The sequence below is a fragment of the Phaseolus vulgaris genome, chromosome 3 (assembly GCF_000499845.2).
Source record: "Phaseolus vulgaris cultivar G19833 chromosome 3, P. vulgaris v2.0, whole genome shotgun sequence".
NCBI lineage: Eukaryota > Viridiplantae > Streptophyta > Magnoliopsida > Fabales > Fabaceae > Phaseolus > Phaseolus vulgaris.
This window is the reverse complement of record NC_023757.2, coordinates 20,686,753-20,707,426: the sequence shown is the minus strand read 5'-3', so window position 1 is coordinate 20,707,426 and position 20,674 is coordinate 20,686,753. Positions and strand designations below refer to the sequence as shown.

At 41.5% G+C, this 20,674-nt stretch overlaps 1 protein-coding gene across 1 annotated transcript; it reads left to right on the top strand.

Annotated features, from left to right (window-relative positions):
- The first annotated feature begins 8,663 nt into the window (after positions 1-8,663).
- On the top strand, positions 8,664-9,080 carry LOC137839325 (uncharacterized). The gene has a single exon (XM_068648446.1). The coding sequence runs from the start codon at positions 8,664-8,666 to the stop codon at positions 9,078-9,080; it is 417 nt and encodes a 138-aa protein (XP_068504547.1).
- Positions 9,081-20,674: the final 11,594 nt, after the last annotated feature.

The window sequence follows — 20,674 nt, the reverse complement described above, 5'->3', positions numbered from 1 at the left end:
TTAGTCACTTCTCAATGATGTGTTGAGGATTGAATGGTGTGTTAAGGATTGAATGTAGCTCTTGGATAAGAGTGAACCAATATAAATGTCTATGTGTGATTCTTTCTTCCTTACTCTAATAAATTATTTCATATTTTGTATTGTGTTTTGCATAAAATAATCAGTTGATTTGTAAAAACAACAAGTTTATATTTTTCACAAAACTGTAAATCTGTTAAATAACTAGTTGAACAGATAAATTAGTTGGTTGATTTAATTGATCTTTTCAATCTAACATCAGTCTTTATGAAAACCTTGCGAAAACAATTCAGTCCCCCTCTTGTTTCAGTCATATATTACAATACCTTTGAGTTTAAACCAAAAAAGGTTTTAAGATATTACAATACCTTTGAGTTTAAACCAAAAAAGGTTTTAAGACAATGTGATCCTCTTACTCTATTCTTGTACCTTATTATTGCAGAAGGACTAGCAAGTGTTGTAAGACATGCACATGAGAAGAATTTATTGGAGAGTATAGTAAATATGTTACAATATGTTGATGATACTTTATTTTTCTGTAAGGCTACGACTCAATGTTTTAGTATTAAAATCTATTTTAAGAAGTTTTGAGCTAGCATATGGGCTAATGGTGAATTATTGTAAAAGTAGAATAGGGGGACATGAATGGATGCAAATACAATCCACATGTATGCTTCAATTCTTAATCTAGGCATGAGTGTGGGGGGAAATCATAAACGAAGCAGATTCTGGGATGCGATAATAGATAAAATCAAGAAGACATTGGCAGGTTGGAAAGGGAGGCACTTATCCTTTGTCAAAAGAATTTTGAAATTGGTGATTACATCTCTTCCTCTCTTTTATATGTCTTTCTTTAAAATGTATACAATTGTCATAAGTACCTTTAAGAAAAAAGTGTGCAAGACTAAGGAGGAAATAGGTTTAGGGGTTTTGTACATAAGATTATTTAATATAGCTATAATAGAAAAGTGGATTTGGCGTTTAAGGACACAAAAGGAAAGGTTTTGGAAGGCAATACTAGTATCTAATTTGGGGTGGAAAGAACTAAGAAATATAGGCATAAATAATGACAAATCTATTTGGTGGAGTGGGGGAAGGTGCCTTGAACATAAAATTCACTAGAAAATTGGTAAAGGAAAAGATATAAGGATTTGGGATGACAGATGGGTAGGTAACATGACACTCCAAGACAAGTTTCCTAGGCTGTATGACATATCAAGTAATAAAGAAGCAAAATTATGTGAAATAGGAAGGTGGATAAATAACAGTTGGGTGTGGAGTATGAAATTGAGACATAGACGATTTTAATGAGAATCAAAACAAATAAATAGGTTACTACAAGAACTAGATGATATACATTGAGTAAAAGATGGAGATGATGAATGGAAATGGAAGGGCGATGAGATGCATGTTTACTCGATAAAATCAGCTTATAACAAGTATTTGAATTACTTAACACTATAACAAAATTATTAAATAGAAACCAATTTTAGACACAAAAACATAATTAATAACTACATTGACTAAATTAGATATTATTTTAGAGACTAAAAAAATTATTTGTATATAAATTAGTTTATATTATTCATAAATAGTTTCTAAATTGGTATTTAATTAACTACCAACTTTAGAATCTAAATAATTGGTAGTTGAAACCTTGGTAGCTAATTAGATATCAATTTAGAAAATGTTTATTAATAATAGAAACTAATTTAGATATCAATAAGTTTTTTAGTCTCTAAAATAGTATCTAATTTAGTCAATATAGTAACTAATTATTTTTTGTCTTTAAAATTGTTTTTTATTTAATTATTTTCTATTAGTGTAAGTGGAGAAGAAATGTCTGTTAGAATTGTTTAAAGGGGGTTTTTGAAAACTTTTTCAGCTTGAACCAAATCCTTTGTGTGAATCCAGATCAGAATTTCAGTTAGCCAAGAATTTAAGCACAAAACAGCAAAGCACCAGAAAAAGAATCGGTTGTTTCTGCGAAACAATCTGTTGTTTATACCAGTAAAGCAATAACAGTTGAATTTAAAAGAGTTTAAAGGAAGAAAGAGATACACCAATAGTTTATACTGGTTCACTCTTAAACCAAGAGCTACATCCAGTCCCCAGAAGCCACTGGGTAATCCACTAAGCAATCAAAACAGATTACACACAAACCACAAAAGTAGTGACCTTGAACCCTTCAAGAAACACACTCACTTTGGCACAACACATACCAAGAGTATTGATCTTGACCACCTCAAGAGCACACAACACTCCTTGGCAACAACACCAGAAAATACAGAAGATTCAGAAAGAATTACACTTGTTTATAGAATAATATGAAATCAATACAGATGCAATCCTATTCCACTCTTTCTTGAGAAAACCCAAAGCTTGATGTGAATGTTCAAAACTTGAAAGCAATCTTTCTCACAACTGAAAAACTCAAATTTGTTTCTCTTGTTTATTTTAAAACATAAACAAACCTTTTATACTTTTCAAAGATTGGTCAAAGCATTTAATGAAGGAGCGTATTCAGTTGGAAATCATTTAAAGCACATTCAACCATCAAAACAAAATTCTGTTAGGATTTTCAAAGAAACAATCGGTTGAAACCACGAAACAACCGATTGTTTTGGTTTGACAGTAAGTCAACCAACCAAAACAGTTTTCAACCTTTTCAAAAATACCTAAGAGTAAAACAATCGGTTGTTTCGACAAAACAATAGGTTGTTTTCACTTAGTTTGAAAAACACTTAATTTGAAAAAGGTTTTAAACACATTAGCTTTAGATTCAACAAAGAGTGGATTACACTTTTAAAATACCCAGATTCCACCCCAAACACATCAACAACTCCAGCCTTGCATCAAACACTTGGATTTGGATTCTTCAAAGCCCTTGATCACTTTTGATCAACAATCTCCCCCTATTTGATGAAGACAAATCTCTGATTGCTTGTGTTGGACTTTGTTTGAATCTGAAGCAGTACCTGCAAAACAAAAACTTATGCAATGCAAGGCATCTATCGTAGCAGGTTAGGATAGCACAATAACTAGCTTTCTGCATACATCAAAGCAGAAAAAACCAGCTAAAAAGCAAGCCATATACAAACTTTAAACATCAGCAGCAGCAGAATAAAAACGCAGATAGAGTTTTGCAGAGTTTAAGACAACAGAAAACCAAATTCTCCCCCTATTTGTCTTCACAAATAGACTTTAGGAAGAGATAAAACAGAAATTGTTCCAGATAAAACAAAATATAAAGAGAAAGAGCAACAAAGCTTTTGCAGATTGCAAAAATAATTGATTGTCCCGAGAAATCAATTAGTTGTTTTTCCTTCAGTCTTCCTTTCCATATTGTAGCTCAAAAATCTGATTCTAAACAGCTTCAATCTGTTCATCAAGAGTCTGAAAGCGAGTGTCCATGCTCTGGAATCTGTTGTCAATGTTCTGGAAATTTGTAATACAAAGATCATGAAGATTTATTTTATTTTCTGCAAAGCCATCAAGCTTATCCACCATGTATCTCTCAAAGGAAGTCATTGAAGGAGTCCCATCTCCTTGATGTCTAGCACTTGTCCCAGCACCAAAGTCAGCAACAGGTTGTTCTTCATTCTGATCATTCATATCAGCATCTCGATCTTCTTCATCAAAATCAACAGGTGCATTACTTGAAGAACCACAATGATCACCATCCTTGCTTACCCATTTTATCTTGGTGAAACCCATTTTGCTTAGTAAACCATTGTTCACTTCTTGTGTTGATTTCACCAACTCAGAAGTTTCATCCTCAAGATTCACTTCAAAATATAGTACAAATTTAGAAATTAAAACAGCATAGGGGTAATGGTAGTCACTTAACCTCATGGATTTTTGCATATGCTCCTTGATGATATGAATCCAATTGATCCTGACTTTGTTCATGATGCAATAGATATAAACAAGATCTTCCTCAATGAACAAAGAGTGGTTCCTTCCTCTAGGAGTTAAAATCCATGTAACAATGAGAGCTAACAGCCTTTCATTTAACTTCAAACCTCCAACAGAACAAGTTCTTATTTGAGTTTGAGGATTCTTCAAACAACTTCTATAGTACTGAACTTTGTTGAAGTTTTCCACCACACCAATGTTTCCTTTATTGATTCTCAGCCCAACATATTTCAAACAACTTACAGCATGATATGATTCCAATAACAAGATAGAGATGTTTCATGGACATGTTATGGATTCAACTTGAGTTGGAATATGATTAGGCACTTTTCTAGAATTGGATCAATGTTCTTTCATTCAAGAACTCACCAAATCTTAAGCAACCAAGCCAAAACTCATTTGGAAACCCATTTCTTGTCAAATGAACCGATTAGAATGAACAAGAAAGCAAATAAACCGATTATAACTACCTAGAAAGCAAATGAACCGAAAAAAGCATGAAAGAAAGCTAATGAACCGATTAAAACAGTCAAGAAATCAAATGAACCAAACAAAACATGCTAGGAATCAAATGAACCGAACAAAAGTAAGAAAAGATTCAAATGAACCGATTACAAAGACTAGAAAGGCCTAAGACATGTTTTAGAGTTTCTTTGGGAATGGAAATGGATGAATAAGATGGAAAGGAGAAGAGAACATATGTGGTTGGAGTCCTTGGAGAGGAACACGCCACTTGAAGGATGCAAAGCTTCGAGATGAGTGTAGATGCCGCCACTTGAGGTTCCAAGATTGCTCTCAAGATAAGACTAGAATAAGAGAAGACACAAGTCTCTCAATCACTCACCAATTTGGGAGAATTTCTGTACTCAAAATATCAAATCTTTATTTGAAGGACTCAAGCCCTCCTTTTATAGGAGAAAGACCGGTCAAGAGTTTACAAGAAGCTTACAAAGGAAGCTATCCAAGGTTGCCTTGCAACTCTTCCACTTCTAGCGCCTAAAGTGGAGAATGAAGGGATACCTTTCTAGACTATTCCTAAAGCTAATATTTAAAGATGCTTTACACAAGAGGTATCTTTAGGTTTCCCTCTTAGCACCTACCTAAACACTATTCTATATTATTTACAAATTGTACTGTCCCGTCCCCGGGCGTTGACCAAAGCCAAAGTCAAGGCCAAAGTCAAACATATGGTGGGGCCCATCAAGGGGGCCCAAGAAGGAAAGTCAACGGGTTGACCGCTTAAGGCGTCGCCAGGATGAGGCGTCGTCAGGTTAAGGCATCGCCAGGATGAGGCGTCGCCAGGTTAAGGCGTCGCCAGGATGAGGCGTCGCCAGGTTAAAGCATCGACGTTGTCACCCCCCCGATACCCACAACATCCTGTTGGGAAGGCTAGCGCTGAATAGACTAAGGGCGGTGGCCTCCACACGCCACATGAAGATGAAGTTGTCAGATCTTAGTGGCAGGGTCATTGTGATCAAATCTGATCAAGAGGAGGCCTGGAAATGCTATGAAAATAGCTTAAAGACAAAGAGAGGCGTGTTCATGGTTCTTAAACGATCACCCATCTCAGCTACGCCGATGGAGGTGGAGTCCTTAGAAGTGGTGACATCTGCAAAGGCGACGCCTGTTGAGGCCACACCCGCGGAGGCGACGCCAAGGGAAGATGCGCGCTTAGAAAAAGCACATGAGGAGATCTCGCCCATGGAAGAGATATCCGAGGGGGCCTCGCCCATGGGAGAAGTCGATGAGGCGACGCCTATAGGAAAAGATCGCAGAAACGAGTCTCGTGCAGAGAGCGTGCGAGATAGGCAACCCCAACCAGTAGACAACGTGGTGGAGAGGCAGATTGGTGGCAAGATATTCAAGCTGGGACGTTTGTTAAGCCAGGAAGAACAAGACGGAGTGGCAGCGGTGATCTCGCGCCACTTAGATGCATTCGCATGGACCGCCTTAGACATGCCAGACATTGACCCAGATTTTTTGTGCCACCACCTCACCATGGACGCTAAGGTTCGCCCTGTACGACAGAGGAGGAGGAAGTTCAACGAAGAGAGGCACCTCGTCGTAAAGGAAGAAACGCAGAAATTGCTAAATGCTGGGCACATCAAGGAGATACAATACCCTGAGTGGCTGGCCAACGTCGTCCTGGTAAAGAAGGCAAATGAAAAGTGGAGAATGTGCGTCGACTTCACGGACTTAAACAAGGTGTGTCCTAAAGATTCATACCCCTTTCCTAGCATCGACGCATTGGTGGATAACGCCTCAGGGTGCAAGATGCTAAGCTTCTTAGACGCGTTTTCGGGGTACAATCAGATAAAAATGCATCCAAGGGATGAGAGAAAAACGATGTTTATGACGGAGACATGCAATTACTGTTACAAGGTGATGTCGTTTCGGCTAAAGAACGCGGACGCCACCTACCAAAGGCTTATGGATAAGGTCCTTGCACCCATGCTGGGAAGGAACGTGCAAGCCTACGTAGATGACATGGTGGTGACCTCACAGGAGAGGGGGCGGCACACAGCGGATCTGGAAGAGCTGTTTACCACCATATCAAAGTACCGCCTCAAGCTGAACCCAAAGAAGTGCGTCTTCGGGGTTGAGGCGGGCAAGTTCTTGGGCTTTATGCTCACAGAAAGGGGAATAGAGGCGAACCCTGATAAGTGTGCAGCTATCATCGTCATGAGAAGTCCAACCTCAGTAAAAGAAGTGCAGCAGCTGACTGGGCGGATGGCAGCTTTGTCAAGGTTCGTGTCTGCTGGAGGTGAGAAGGGCCACCCCTACTTTCAGTGCCTCAAGAGGAATAGCCGCTTTGCATGGACAGATGAGTGCGAAGCAACATTTCTCAAGTTAAAGGAGTACTTGGCGACGCCGCCGGTGCTTTGCAAGCCACGGGCAGGCGTCCCCCTTCGTTTGTACTTCGCTGTGACTGAGTGGGCTATCAGTTCTGTGCTGGTCCAGGAGCAGGATCAAGTGCAGAGGCCCATCTACATTGTAACCAAGGTTTTGCAAGGCCCGGAGTCGAGGTACCAGTCATTGGAGAAGGCGGCGTTGGCAGTAGTGTTCTCGGCCAGGAGGCTTCGCCACTATTTCCACTGCTTCACAATGGTGGTGATAACGAACCTCCCCACTCAGAAAGTACTTCAGAAGCCAGATATAGCTGGAAGGATGATTCGCTAGGCGGTGGAGCTGTCAGAGTTTGATATCCAGTACGAACCCCGGGGATCCATCAAAGGGCAAGTCTACGCAGATTTCGTCGCAGAGCTCCCACCAGGAGGTGCCCCCCAAGAGGTGGAGTTAGGATCATAGTGGATGCTCTCGGTGAATGGGTCCTCCAATCAACAGGGGAGTGGCGCGGGAATAGTTTTGGAGGGGCCTAACGGGGTGTTGATCGAGCAAGCCCTACGCTTCGCCTTCAAAGCAAGCAATAACCAAGCTGAGTACGAGGCGCTGATTGCTGGGATGCTCTTGGCCAAGGAAATGGGCGCGCAGAGCCTTTTGGTAAAGAGTGATTCATAGTTGGTCACAGGGCAGGTGACTGAGGAGTATTAGGCAAAGGACCCGTAGATGGCAGCATATCTAAAGTATGTTCAAGTGTTGAAGGGAGTTTTCGCTACGTTTGAGCTGGTGCATGTCCCCAGAGAGCAAAATGCCAGAGCTGACCTGCTCGCCAAGCTGGCCAGCTTAGGCAAGGGGGGAAGGCAGAGGACAGTCATTCAAGAAACGCTCAAAGCATTGCGAAAATTTGTGGAGGATAATAGGGTGGACGTTCTTCACATTAGCACAGCGAGAGGAAAGCCAAGGAGTCATCGCTCTCTGACTCAAGATACGGCGAGGACACCCCGCATCAGCGCCTATGTGGCCTCGCCCGAGGAAGAGAAGCGTGTGCAGGTGGGTGCCTTGGAAGAAGGGGATACGTGGATGACACCTTATAAGCGATACATTACAGATGGGATTCTCCCAGCAGAGCCTGGAAAGGGAAAGAGGATAAAGAAAAACTCCGCAAGGTACACTCTCATTGATGGAGTGCTATTCAGGCATGGGTTCACGCACCCAATTCTAACATGTGTGAGTGGTGACGAGTGTACGAGGATCATGTCGGAACTCCACGAGGGGATCTGTGGAAGCCACGTAGGGGGAAGATCACTAGCTTCCAAGGTGATTCGCGCGGGGTTTTATTGGCCATCAGTAAGGGAAGACTGTGTGAGATACGCCCAGCGATGCAAGCAGTGTCAGATGCACGCTGACTGGCACAAGGCGCCTCCAAAAGAGCTAAGGTCGATTTATAGCCCGTGGCCTTTCCACACATGGGGGGTCGACATTCTGGGGCCTTTCTCTCTAGCGATAAGGCAAGTGAAGTATTTGATAGTCGCCATCAAGTACTTCACGAAGTGGATAGAGGCAGAACCACTGGCACAAATCACTGCGCACAAGGTACAACACTTTGTTTGGAAGAACATTGTGTGTCGTTTCGGGGTACCAAGGCGTCTCATCTTAGATAATGGCACTCAGTTTGCAAGCCAACAGTTGGGGAAACTGTGTGCAAAAGTAGGAATCAAGCAAGTGTTTGCATCAGTCGAACACCCTAGACGAATGGGCAGGTAGAGTCAGCAAATAGAATTTTGCTGAGGGGATTGAAGCGAAGGCTTGAGAAAGCTAAAGGGGCGTGGGCAGAAGAATTACCAAGGATCGTGTGGGCTTACCACACCACGCCTCAATCTTCTACCATGGAGACGCCGTTCAGCTTGGTATATGGATCAGACGCCATGGTCCCGGTTGAGATTCACAAGAGCTCACCCCGCTTTCTGAGCTTTGTGACAGAGGAGTCCAACGAGGAAAGAAGGGTAAATCTAGATCTATTGGACGAGGCCAGAGAGGAAGCGAGGATAAAGGCTGAAGCTGTGAAGAGGAGAGTGGAGCATCAGTATAGCTCTAAGGTGAAGCCGCGACAGTTCCAAGTAGCTGACTTGGTCATGCGGAAGGCTCATCCTTATGAGTTGGAGAACAAATTGTCTCCCAAATGGACCGGGCCCTTCAGAGTAACCGAAGCCAAGGGAAATGGTTCGTACAAGTTAGAGACTCTAGAAGGGGACCCCATCCCACGCAGCTGGAATGCAGCCAATTTAAAATTTTATTTCAGTTGAAGAACATTATGAAGTACACAGTTTTAAAGGGGACACTCTTTTTCCCTCTCGGAGGTTTTTTTAATGAGGTCACCCAAATAAAAAAGAAGTTCAAGAAAACTTTGTCTCAGCCTTTCCTTTTCTCACAACGTAAGACAAAGACTAAGAAACAAAAACAAAGGCTCAAGGCGTCGCCAAGCGTAGGCGTCGCCAGGTTGAAGCATCGCCAGGATGAGGCGCCGCCAAGTTCAGACGTCGACGTAGGCGTCGCCAGGCGTAGGCGTCGCCTGGGGTAGGCGTCGCCTGGGGCAGGCGTCGCCAGGTGAAGGCATCGCCAGATAAGGGAGCGGGCGTCAAAATCAAAGCAAGTTACGGGAACACATGCTCATGCGCAGGGATCAAGGTACGCTCAGTATAAGCTAAAATTCGGGTGTCTAGTCCCTGAGCAGGGTTTAAGGGATTCCTTCGAGACGCCCCCTCCTCAGGTAAGAATAGCTAGCCCCGGTGTCTGATGTTTAGACACCTCGTAAGGAAGTGGTGGGGGGCGTTTCCCTCGAGCGTGGGCATTAGACAGTAAGAAGTTCGGAGCAGTGGAGAGTCAGGTCACTTGGTACAGATACACGCACTTAAGGAGAAGCGCCATGCTTCGGGAAACCTCCTCCTTAGGCGTAATCACTAAAATCCCTGGTCATCTTGGTGTTTAGACACACTAGGGACGATACGACGATATTTTCAACACGCCTCTCCCTGGGCGTGGGCGCAAAGAACACTGATCGCCTTGGTGTTTTCAGACACTCAGGCACGAAACCGCGTCGCCTTCGGGCAGGCCTCTCCCCGAGCGTGGGCACCAAGCGCGCAATTATAATGGGATAAGTTGCCTTTGGCGTTTAGACACTCCGCGGACGTGGGCACCAAAGGGTGATTTAGTCCAAGTGTTTAGACACGCTGAGGATGATACGACCTCGCGTTCACCGGGTCTCTCCTCGAGTGTGGACACCCAGTACAGGAAGAGATAAGTCCTCCTCGCCCTCGAGCGTTGTCGAGGCCACAAAAGGAGAGATGAGTCCTCCCTCGCCCTCGAGCCCTTGAGTCCTCCTATGTTTTTGGGCGATGACGAGGCAGGCGACGCCTTCATGAGTTAGATTCCTTGCAGATACGAAGGCCAAGTGAAGTTTGAAGCGAAAAGATCAAGGGAAGGGTATGCATCACGACTTAGAAAGGAAAGTCACGTGCTACCTAAAGAGTTAAAGGCAAAGCGATGAAGATATGCATCGAAGGTAAGCACCAGTTGCGCCTTTGATATGGTAAAGAAAGCAGAAGCAAATGAAAGTGCGAGAGAAGCTAAGAGCGAACAAGAATGTAAAGATAAGGTTCAAATGGCATTTAAATAAACAAAGTTGAGTGTCAGGGTTATAGATAGTTCAAATGTTTATAAATACAAATTTACAAAGAAGATGGAAATCAAGTAAGTGCTGCTCATTCCCCAAGGTCGAGGGGCACCACCTTTCCATCAACGATTTGGTTGTCGGGGTCACAATTTGAGGTGTTAATCTCTGGGTTTTCACACGTTGCTTGAGCCAGAGCCTCTTTAAACCCCTCCTCAAATGTGTCAGCCATGTCGTCGATGAGCTCTTTGTTGCACTTCTCCAGTTCTTCGATCTTGGAGTTCTTGGTGGCTAGCTGCTTGTCCAGAAATTCCTTCTCCACTTGAAGCTTGTTAACATTAGCTTGGAGTTTGCCATTTTCAGCTTGGAGAAGGTTGAGAGCTTCGATCTTCGCAGCTAGCTCCCCCTCAGTCTCACCCAGTTTTACCTCGAGGGCCTTGGAGTTTTCAGCAGCCGCCTTCAGTTCAGCAACCTCCGCCTGCAGAGGAACCATGGAGCCCAGAAGGTCAGCATATTTCTGGCCAGCCTCATGCAGCCTCAGGTTGGCCGCCTCCTCCGCCTCCCAAAGGCGTTCAAGCTTCAGTTTCTCCTCCTTCAGGGTGGCCACCTCTTGCTTGAGAGCCTGAAGGGCTTGCATCTCGACGACTTTGGATTTTGCTTGTGCACGCCACTCAAGAGCAATAGCAAGGAAGGCCCCCATGTAGTAAGGCATGCCTTCTTTCTTGGCCTCACCGGAAGAGCTTCCCGACGACCTCTCCGTGAAGCCCCTCATTAGTTGTATAATTGGAGGGGGAATTTCTAAGATCTCTGGGGCAGGGGATTGTGTAGCAGGTGTTTGTGTTGATGGTGGTGCGGATTCTGGCCCCTCCTCTTGGCCCGGTTGTTGTGATGGAGATGTGGCACTAGGGGGATTGTCCCTTAGGGACCCTCCACGTTGAGGGGATGCAGAGCATGAGGAGATGACTCTGGTGGTCCTCCTCCTCTTGAAGACCTGTCCCTCGTCTGAACCTTCGTCATCGGAGGGGATGGTAAGCACGCCCTTGCCCTTGTCAAGGGGGGATGGAGTAGGGGTGTTGGCCACAGCCAGTGGGACTGCAGCGATGGGAGGAGGTGAATTAGGCGTTTGGAGGGTGTGGGGTGAGTTCGTTGTTTGGGTGGTGTGTGGTGAAGTCGGGCTTTGTGGAGGTTCTGAGAGGGTTTTTTCAGTCATGGGGGTGTCAGAGGCGCCAGCTTTAGCAGATGTCGCCTTGGTACGAGCCTTCAAGGCCTTGGTCAGAGCAAGACGCCTTGACGAGTCCATCACTGAGGCTACACCAGACAAGCAAAAGAACAAAGGTTAGAGCCAATACCAGTTAAGCATGAAGCATCAGATACACATAGTTACACACAGAAGTTTGGAGCAGATAAACAGCACATACAACAATAAGAGAAAGCACATTAAGGGGCAAAGATAAAGAAGGCAAGTATGGGCGTAGATTATCCTACCAAAGTATTGAGTAAGGGTGTACGCATCAAACTCACGGGCTTTGAGCTCCGCGGTGTTGAAGACGACTCCCATGCCAGCTAAAGCCACACATACCTCTCTATCAACATAGGGTAGTTCGACTAAAGGACTTGGGCTTAATCAGACTTGGCTCTCTCACCCAATACAGGGGGAAGCCATCCAGGGCTGTGGGGTCGTGCTTGGTGCAACGTACCCTGAAAAACTTACCCTTCCATCCTTTGTAGAAGTTCTGGAAGAGGGTGAGGATTATTCTTCCAGCAACTCCAGAGAAGCTCACCCAGAGGCTCTTCCCTTGTTTCTTCACTTCGAAAAAGTGGAGAAAGATGTCCACTGATGGTGGCAGGCCTAAGTACCCGTTCAAGATTTCGAATACCCAGACGAATGCCTAGCTGTTAGGGTGTAGCTGGGCAGGGGCTACGTTGATTTCAGTAAGTAACTCCCTCTCGAAGCCTGAGAAGGGTAGGCGCAGACCGGTTCGCTTGAACACCGTCTGGTAGAGGAAGAAGAAGGGCTTCCCACCGCTGGACCCGTCGTCCACGCAGACCGGCTCCTCAGGAGTGCAGGGACAAACGGAGATGTGGGAGTCGTGCCTGCTGGAGAAGGCATTGAAGTTGTATGCACGTGGGTCACCCAGATGGTTCTCCACGTCTTCGCCGGTGGTCAAAGTCGAACACTCGGCTAAGAGTTCATCAGAGGCCTAGGGGCAGTGAGCCCTATAGTTGATCCTTGGGGGTGGTGGATTGGTGGTTGTTTTTGTACGCGCCATGGATTGATGAAAAAGCTGAAGAAGGAAGAAAAAAGCAAAGGCTTAGCGAAGAAGGTTTGAAGGAGCAAGTGGGAAGAAACCCTAGAAAGGCCCTACCCACGCGAGAAGAGAAGAACGGGGGGGGGGGGGGGGTGGGGGACGAAGGAACGAGAAGAATACAGAAATGCAGAAATATAAACAGTCCCAGGCAGTTATAAGAGTAATACAGTAAAGTGTAAGGGCAATCCGAGTAGAAAAACCATACCTTTTGTGGTTGGAGGTCGAAAAGGTGTGAGCTTTCGTGAATGGAGAACGCAAAGATCGCAGGAAAGATGAACAGTGCAGAGAGAAATGAGAAGTGATGAAACAGTGCTTTGAGCGCGCGTTTTTTGAAAGGTTATAACGTTAACTTGAGAAGCGCTAGCGACACTCATCCCCAGCCGTAGGATCGTGCCACGTGTCAAGAGATTAGTGCGCAACTTAAGTTGTCACGTCACCACGCAGAAATGTCTAGTCAGCATCAGAATGGCACGTGGACGATAGGGTGAGGCCTTAGTCTTTTCGCTGAAAATAAGTTGTCAGCTCAAGACTGGGGGCCTTGTGTACCGTCCCGTCCCCGGGCGTTGACCAAAGCCAAAGTCAAACATATGGTGGGGCCCAGGAAGGAAAGTCAACGGGTTGACCGCTTAAGGCGTCGCCAGGTTAAGGCATCCCCCTGATACCCACGGGTAGGAAAGACCATGGAGGGGGCGACACCACGAGGGGCCCGGTACCTCAGAACAGTAAAGAGAAAGGTGGCTCTAAGGCCATGGTTTTAGTACTAGTAGGGGGTAACCTGACTCGTGAAGTACCCACGCCACCTCTCGGAGACCCCCGGGATAGATACGACCCATGAGAGGACCACGCCCAGGGGCGAACCATGTGTGTAGTACGAGAGGAAGGTAGGTACACTCACAGGGCGAGTGACTAGAAGCTGGGGCGCATGAGTTGGCACCCAGAAAGTGACCCCTTGCGCCAGATGCACTTCGAGGAAGGAAGACTTACACGATGGAATATCCCTAAGTTGGGTTACGGCGCTGTAAGGCCCTCCACGTAGAATAGCGATCAAGTCAGAAGAACACATGGCAGTAAGTACTGAAACATCAAGGTGTATAAGTTTCCCTGAAAGTTTGCTAAGGTATGTTTTTATTCAGTTTACGTTTCGAACGCTTTAAAACACTTTAAACGCTTTAAATGCTTTGAACATTTTAAACGCGTTGAACGTTTTTAAACGCCTTAAATGCGCTTTATGACGCTTTAAATGCTTTAGACGTTTAAAAGAGGCTTTAGACGTTGGAGACGGGGATGGAGACTTAGTTTTACACACACACTCTAGTTGCTTGCTCGCGGACCCACTGTACGCACAGGCAATTAGTGAGAAATTAGTTACTCAGTTATTTTACCACCTTCAGAGCATCCATTCACTGTGTTCCGATACAGAGGTGTGTCTTTTGATGTTTCTTGCTTGCTGACTTGAGCGTCGGAGTGCAAACGGCTGCGAGGGCGCCCTTTGTTCTCTCTGTTTCAGGTACTCACGGCGGCTAAGGGTGGGGATTTGGAGCAAAGATGAAGGAGTCCTTGATACACGAGTCTTAGCTACGCACGAAGACGTTCCCGGTCAATCGGCGGGAACACAAATTTATACAAAAGAATCTATAAAGAGAGATATTAATTGAAGCCCATTCTTGAAAGCTTGTAGTCTTCTTTTGCCTTTAGGCTTGGTCCTTTCTTTATTTTAATTCTTCTTTAATTTTTTAGAAGACTAGAAGAAAGAACTTCAAATGTGTGGGTGAATGACCTCTTCCTCCATTAGTAAAATCCTCTCTTATTTGATCTCTATCACAGCAGCCCATACATCATGGGTAATCTCCATATCTACACCTTTAACATGTGAAACAAGATTGTTTCCTTCAAACTTCAAGTTTGTGTAGAAAACCCGAATTAGATCCGGATATATGTTCCCCTTCATCTCCAAGAACCTCTTCAGCATCTGTTCCTTAAGAAGCCTTCTCACATTGTCCAACTTTTGGCTTTTCAACCAATCAAATGAGACAACTTTTGGATTGTTTATCACTTTTCTACTCGTTTCAAAGCGATACTTCTCAATCAATTCATTATCTCCTGAAAACCAGCCCTCAATACGTCCTCCTGACCTCACAACCCTAGTTTTAATTCTCTTTGATGTTGGAGGAGTGGAATCCATGAAAGCAGAATGAGAAAGAGGCACACACATAAGGAGAGAAAGAGATGTTGCAAAAGATGAGCCAATGGGTTGTTTTTGTGAAGAAAAACAGCTGCAATCAATTTTATAGCAAAGCAGAAACCTTATTTGATCCTTTGGTGATAGTGGGTTTCAGTCTTCAAGGTAGAAAAGCTGGTCCAAGCCTTGCACAGAAAACGTCAGCCCAGAGCAGAAAATCACATGGTCCGCACATGTGATTTTGACTAGTCATAAAGGCACTTGAATTTCCAAGATATAGTATATATTCCTTTTATGACAAGATACAACTGCCTCCAGAACCAAATCAGACTTTCAAGACAGCTTTATTGACTCAAGATCCCTTTATGATTGAAATCTGTAAAAGACAGAATGCATAGAGAAATTAAATCAATTCTTCACAGTGCTGTCAGAGGAGAAACAATCGGTTGTTTCGAGGAAACAATCGATTGTTTTTCTGCAGCAGTTAACAGAATGTGAATTCCAAGCATAAACTGAGAGAAGTTCAAAACAAATGTAATTGCTCATTTGTAAATAAAGAAATTAATCATGAATTAGTAATTGAAAAGCAAAGACAAGGAAGGTCTTATCCTTTTGTTATGAAGTCCCTTCAATGAGTCATTGTTTGTGATCAAGAATGCTTCTTTTGGCTTTTGAAACAACTGGTTCTGGTATCAGCTTTTTAATCCAGTTCAAGACACACTACTTTTCTTCCAAAAGTTTGATAAGCTAACTCAGGACTTCACACTTTACTCAGTATCCCTGCATCATAATGAGTTCAAGCAACAAGATTTGGTCCCTTTACAAAAGAGGGTTCTTTTGATTTACCTTTATCATTTGAAACCTCACAACCTTTGGGAATCCCATTTCATGATACCTTTAGGAACAAAATATTTCCTAATTTTACAGAATCTGACAGAATGGTCTCTCTTCATGCAGTAAAAGCATGTAACAACCAGTTGTTCGATTTAACAATCGGTTGTTTTTTTGGCAGTTTTGAAAATGACTTTGAAAATTTATCTTGCTTGTTCTGTGGATTAAAACCTAATCCTGCTTTTCCAAAAACACAGTTTTGAGATGCCAAGACATTCTCAAAGTTGGATTTACCCTTTGAAAGCTTGTCCACAGTTCTAATAAGATAATGAACTTTCTTTTCAAGATTTTCACAATTTTCACAAACAAGAGAGTCACACACATGAGAAGAGTTTTTACAATGCTTTTCAAGATTTTCAAAATCATTTTTTGACTTTTCCAGTTCTTCTTCAAGTATCTTGACCCTTTTTTCAAGCTAGTTGTTCAACCCTTTTAATCGATTGTTTGAGAGAGCCAACCGGTTAGCTTCTTCATGAGTTTCTTTAAAAGCTTGAAGTAATTGACTATAATTTTTAGCACTTAATGAAGCACATGAACTTACACTACTTGAGCTGCTTGAATCATCATCTCCTTCTGTCATTAAACATAGGTTGGCTTTTTCATCTTCACTTGATGAGGAGCTTGATGAAGAGACTTCATTTTTATTCCAAACAATATATGCTCTTTTTTATTTTCCCTTCTTTTCCTTGTAGTTTGACTTCTTCTCCTTGCCTTCTTTATTTGGGCAATCAACTTTTATATGCCCTTGTTCACTACAAACAAAGCAAGTATAGTTGTTAGAATTGAAATCACTAGTTTTCTTGTTTCCATACCTTTCTTTGTTGGAATCTTTGTTGCGATTTCTCTTCAAGAACTTACTAAACTTTTTGGATAGCAAGCTAAGGTTTTCTTCCTCACTTTCATCACTTGAATCTTGTTTACTCTTGTGCTTGGCAGCTTTCAAGGCAATGCTCCTCACATGCTTGTCTTCACTTTCTTGAACATTGAGTCCATTCATCTCCAACTCATGTTCTCTAAGCTTACCAAACAATGAGGTCGTAGTCAAGGATGTCAAGTCTTTTGATTCAGAGATTGTTGTTACCTTAGGTTGTCAAGATCTATCAAGGCACTTGAGAATCTTGATGTTTAGTTCCTCTTTATCAAAGGTTTTCCCAAGGCTCATTAGATGGTTGATGATGTGAGTGAACCTCTTTTGCACTTCAGCAATAGATTCTCCCTTGAGCATTCTAAATATCTCATACTCTTGTATTAGAGTATGTTTCCTTGCTCTCTTCACATCATTTGTTCCTTCATGGGTGACTTCCAAAGTGTCCCACATCTCCTTGGCCGATGAGCATTGTGAGATCCTGAAAATTTCATCTGAATTCAAAGCAGATGTTATGATATTCTTGGCAATGCAATCAAACTTGGCCTTTTTATTTTCAGCATCAGTCCATTGGGACCAAGGTTTTCAATAGAAGATCCATCCTTTTCAAATTTAGGAATAAAAGGGTCGTTTTCAATTGCATCCCAAATTCCTTTATCAAGAGATTCAACAAAGATTTTCATTCTAACTTTCCAAAATTGATAATTCAAACCACAAAACAAAGGTGGTCTGTTAATTGAGGCACCTTTCCCAAAAGGTAGTTTTTCAGCCATAGAAAAAAGATTTTAGGATCAAACTTGAATATTTTTCAAGTGCCAAGCTCTGATACCAATTGTTAGAATATATGGCTTTAAACGAGAAGAGGGGGGTGAATTGTTTAAATGGGGTTTTTGAAAACTTTTTCAGCTTGAACAAAATCCTTTGTGTGAATCCAGATCGGAATTTCAGTTAGCCAAGAATTTAAGCACAAAACAGCAAAGCACGAGAAAAACAATCGGTTGTTTATACTAGTAAAGCAATAACAACTGAATTTAAAAGAGTTTAAGGGAAGAAAGAGATACACCAACAATTTATACTGGTTCACTCTTAAACCAAGAGCTACATCCAGTCCCAGAAGCCACTGGGTAATCCACTAAGCAATCAAAACAGATTACACACAAACCACCGAAGTAGTGACCTTGAACCCTTCAAGAAACACACTCACTTTGGCACAACACACACCAAGAGTATTGATCTTGACCACCTCAAAAGCACACAACACTCCTTGGGAGCAACACCAGAAAATACAGAAGATTGAGAAAGAATTACACTTGTTTACAGAATAATCTGAAATCAATACAGATGCAATCCTATTCCACTTTTCTTAAGAAAACCCAAAGCTTGATGTGAATGTTCAAAACTTGAAAACAATCTTTCTCACAACTGAAAAACTCAAATTTGTTTCTCTTGTTTGTTTTAAAACATAAACAAACCTTTTATACTTTTCAAAGATTGGTCAAAGCATTTAATGAAGGAGTGTATTCGGTTGGAAATCATTTAAAGCACATTCAACCATCAAAACAAAATTATGTTCGGATTTTCAAAGAAACAATCGGTTGAAACCACGAAACAACCGATTGTTTTGGTTTGACAATAAGTCAACCAACCAAAACAATTTTCAACCTTTTCAAAAACACCTAAGAGTAAAACAATCGGTTGTTTTGACAAAACAACAGGTTGTTTTTCACTTAGTTTGAAAAACACTTAATTTCAAAAAGATTTTAAAACACATTAGCTTTAGATTCAACAAAGAGTGTATTACACTTTTAAACTACCCAGATTCCACCCCAAACACAGCAGCAACTCCAGCCTTGCATCAAACACTTGGATTTGGATTCTTCAAAGCTCTTGATCACTATTGATCAACAATGTCTCTATATGAAAAAAATTGGGAAATTAAGGCCCTCTCATCTCCTAACTTATTTTCATGGAGAGTGTTAAAAAACATAGAAGCAACAAAAGATAAGTAAGGCAGTCGGGGAGTACAACTTGACAACATGTGTGTAATGTGTGGACAAGAGGATGAATATGTTAGTCACCTATTGTTAACATGTGATGTGGTCTTGGTGGCATGGAACCTATGTTATAGATGGATTGGGAAACATACAACACAACATAACATTGTAAAAAATCACTTTTGTCAGTTCAGGATCTTAAAGCTAACAGAATATGAAAACAAAAACCTAAGGGTGTATGTGGATTGCAATTGTGTGAGAAATTTGAAGGCAAAGAAACAATATTATTTTTAATAATGATAGGCCTGATCTTATAGAAATTTTTGTTTTGCCACAATTCAAAACTTGGTCTTGGATCACTGGAAATGAACAAGTGACTTCTTTCTCATACCCAACTGGTGTATGGACCCTTTAAACTGTAGGAAAACTCTCAAAAAATAAAATCAAAAGCAATAACCAGGTTAGAAGATTAATGTATACATTTTTCTTGTGCTATAACCAGTTTGTTACATGGTATACCTGGATGGTAGTTGTTAGCTATTATTTGCAGGTGGAAGGTTCACACAAGGATTACATTATGATTTGGGCAGGCAAAGAACTAGTCAATATCTTGGTTACAAATTCAACATCTTGAGTCAGAGTACATTTAAATACCAGGTTGCAGTGACTGTAAGGAGATTTTCATTAATAGATTGGACAAATTACAATTGATTTGATAGAGGGACACAATATAGGGGAAGTCATTGTCTAATTGTTCAGGATTTTAGTAAACAATGTTTGTAATATGTTTAATACAAGATTTTGTGTTTCTCCATTGTTGGGATGATGACTTTTTTGTATTGTCTGATGACGTCCTATTTGGCCCCATCAAGTTTAAAACTCTTTTTATATACAAGTTGGATCATCCCTAAAACAATTCAATTTATTTCATTCATTTTTTTTGATAAAAAAGAAAATAAAAAAATAACTTCACCAAAAAAAAATATAATACAACGAGATAAATTCAACTTTAACAATTAGTAAGTTGTTCTAGGTTTTTAGAATATATAATATTGAATTGTTTTTCAGTTATGCACAATTACTTTTCTATTTGAAATTTCAATTAGAGATCCCACATTAACTAGAGATTAAAAATATATCACAGTATATAAGTGAATGCAAACTTTATCTTATGAAATAATTTTTTATTTTTTTTTATCAGCATGAAATAATTTTTATAATGTTAAGTTAAACTTAAAGTTCATTTCTTAATAATTTTCATGTTGACGAAGAAGCTAAACTTTTATACATTATTTTTTTATAAGTATTAATTTGTCTTTATTCTCTTAAAAAGAAAAGTTCCTAAAGTATAGTACCAACAATTTGGGTGGAGAATTGAATTGTTTTAAAAAATAAGCGGCAAAAAATTATTTCCTTTTTTATGGAAACTTTGTGATATTAAATTAAATGGATGAGTCTGACTTCATTTCATTTTCTTTATTAAATTTTAAAATAAATTATTCTAGAGGGTACAATTGTTAAAATTGTTTACTTCAAGGTATTATCTTTATGAAAGAGCTTGGTGAATAGCTTAGGAAGTATCGACATCGTGAAACAAAAACATTTAATTTGCCGCGTTCAATTCCTTGTGTCTATAGTTATATGGACAACATGCATTTGTGGATGATAAAGGTTTTTCTGATGCATTTGCAATCTTTTCTTATTTAATTAACCTAATCGGCTTAATCACAAGAACTAGGTTTTAATATGTTGATGATAACCATGGATGCAACCTTTCTTGACATTTTATTTCTTAACCTAACCGAAATGCATGCTTGTTTTCAGAGTCTCGTGGACACCATCAAGAGGGCATTGGCTCTTTCTTACGCATGACTCCCTCAAATTTAATGTTATGTTTGCTGGCGGTAGAATTGGATTTGGTACTCGTCCAAAAAGAATCACTAGCATTCTTGGAAACCCTAATCGCACATAATATGAAATATTTTCGTTTTT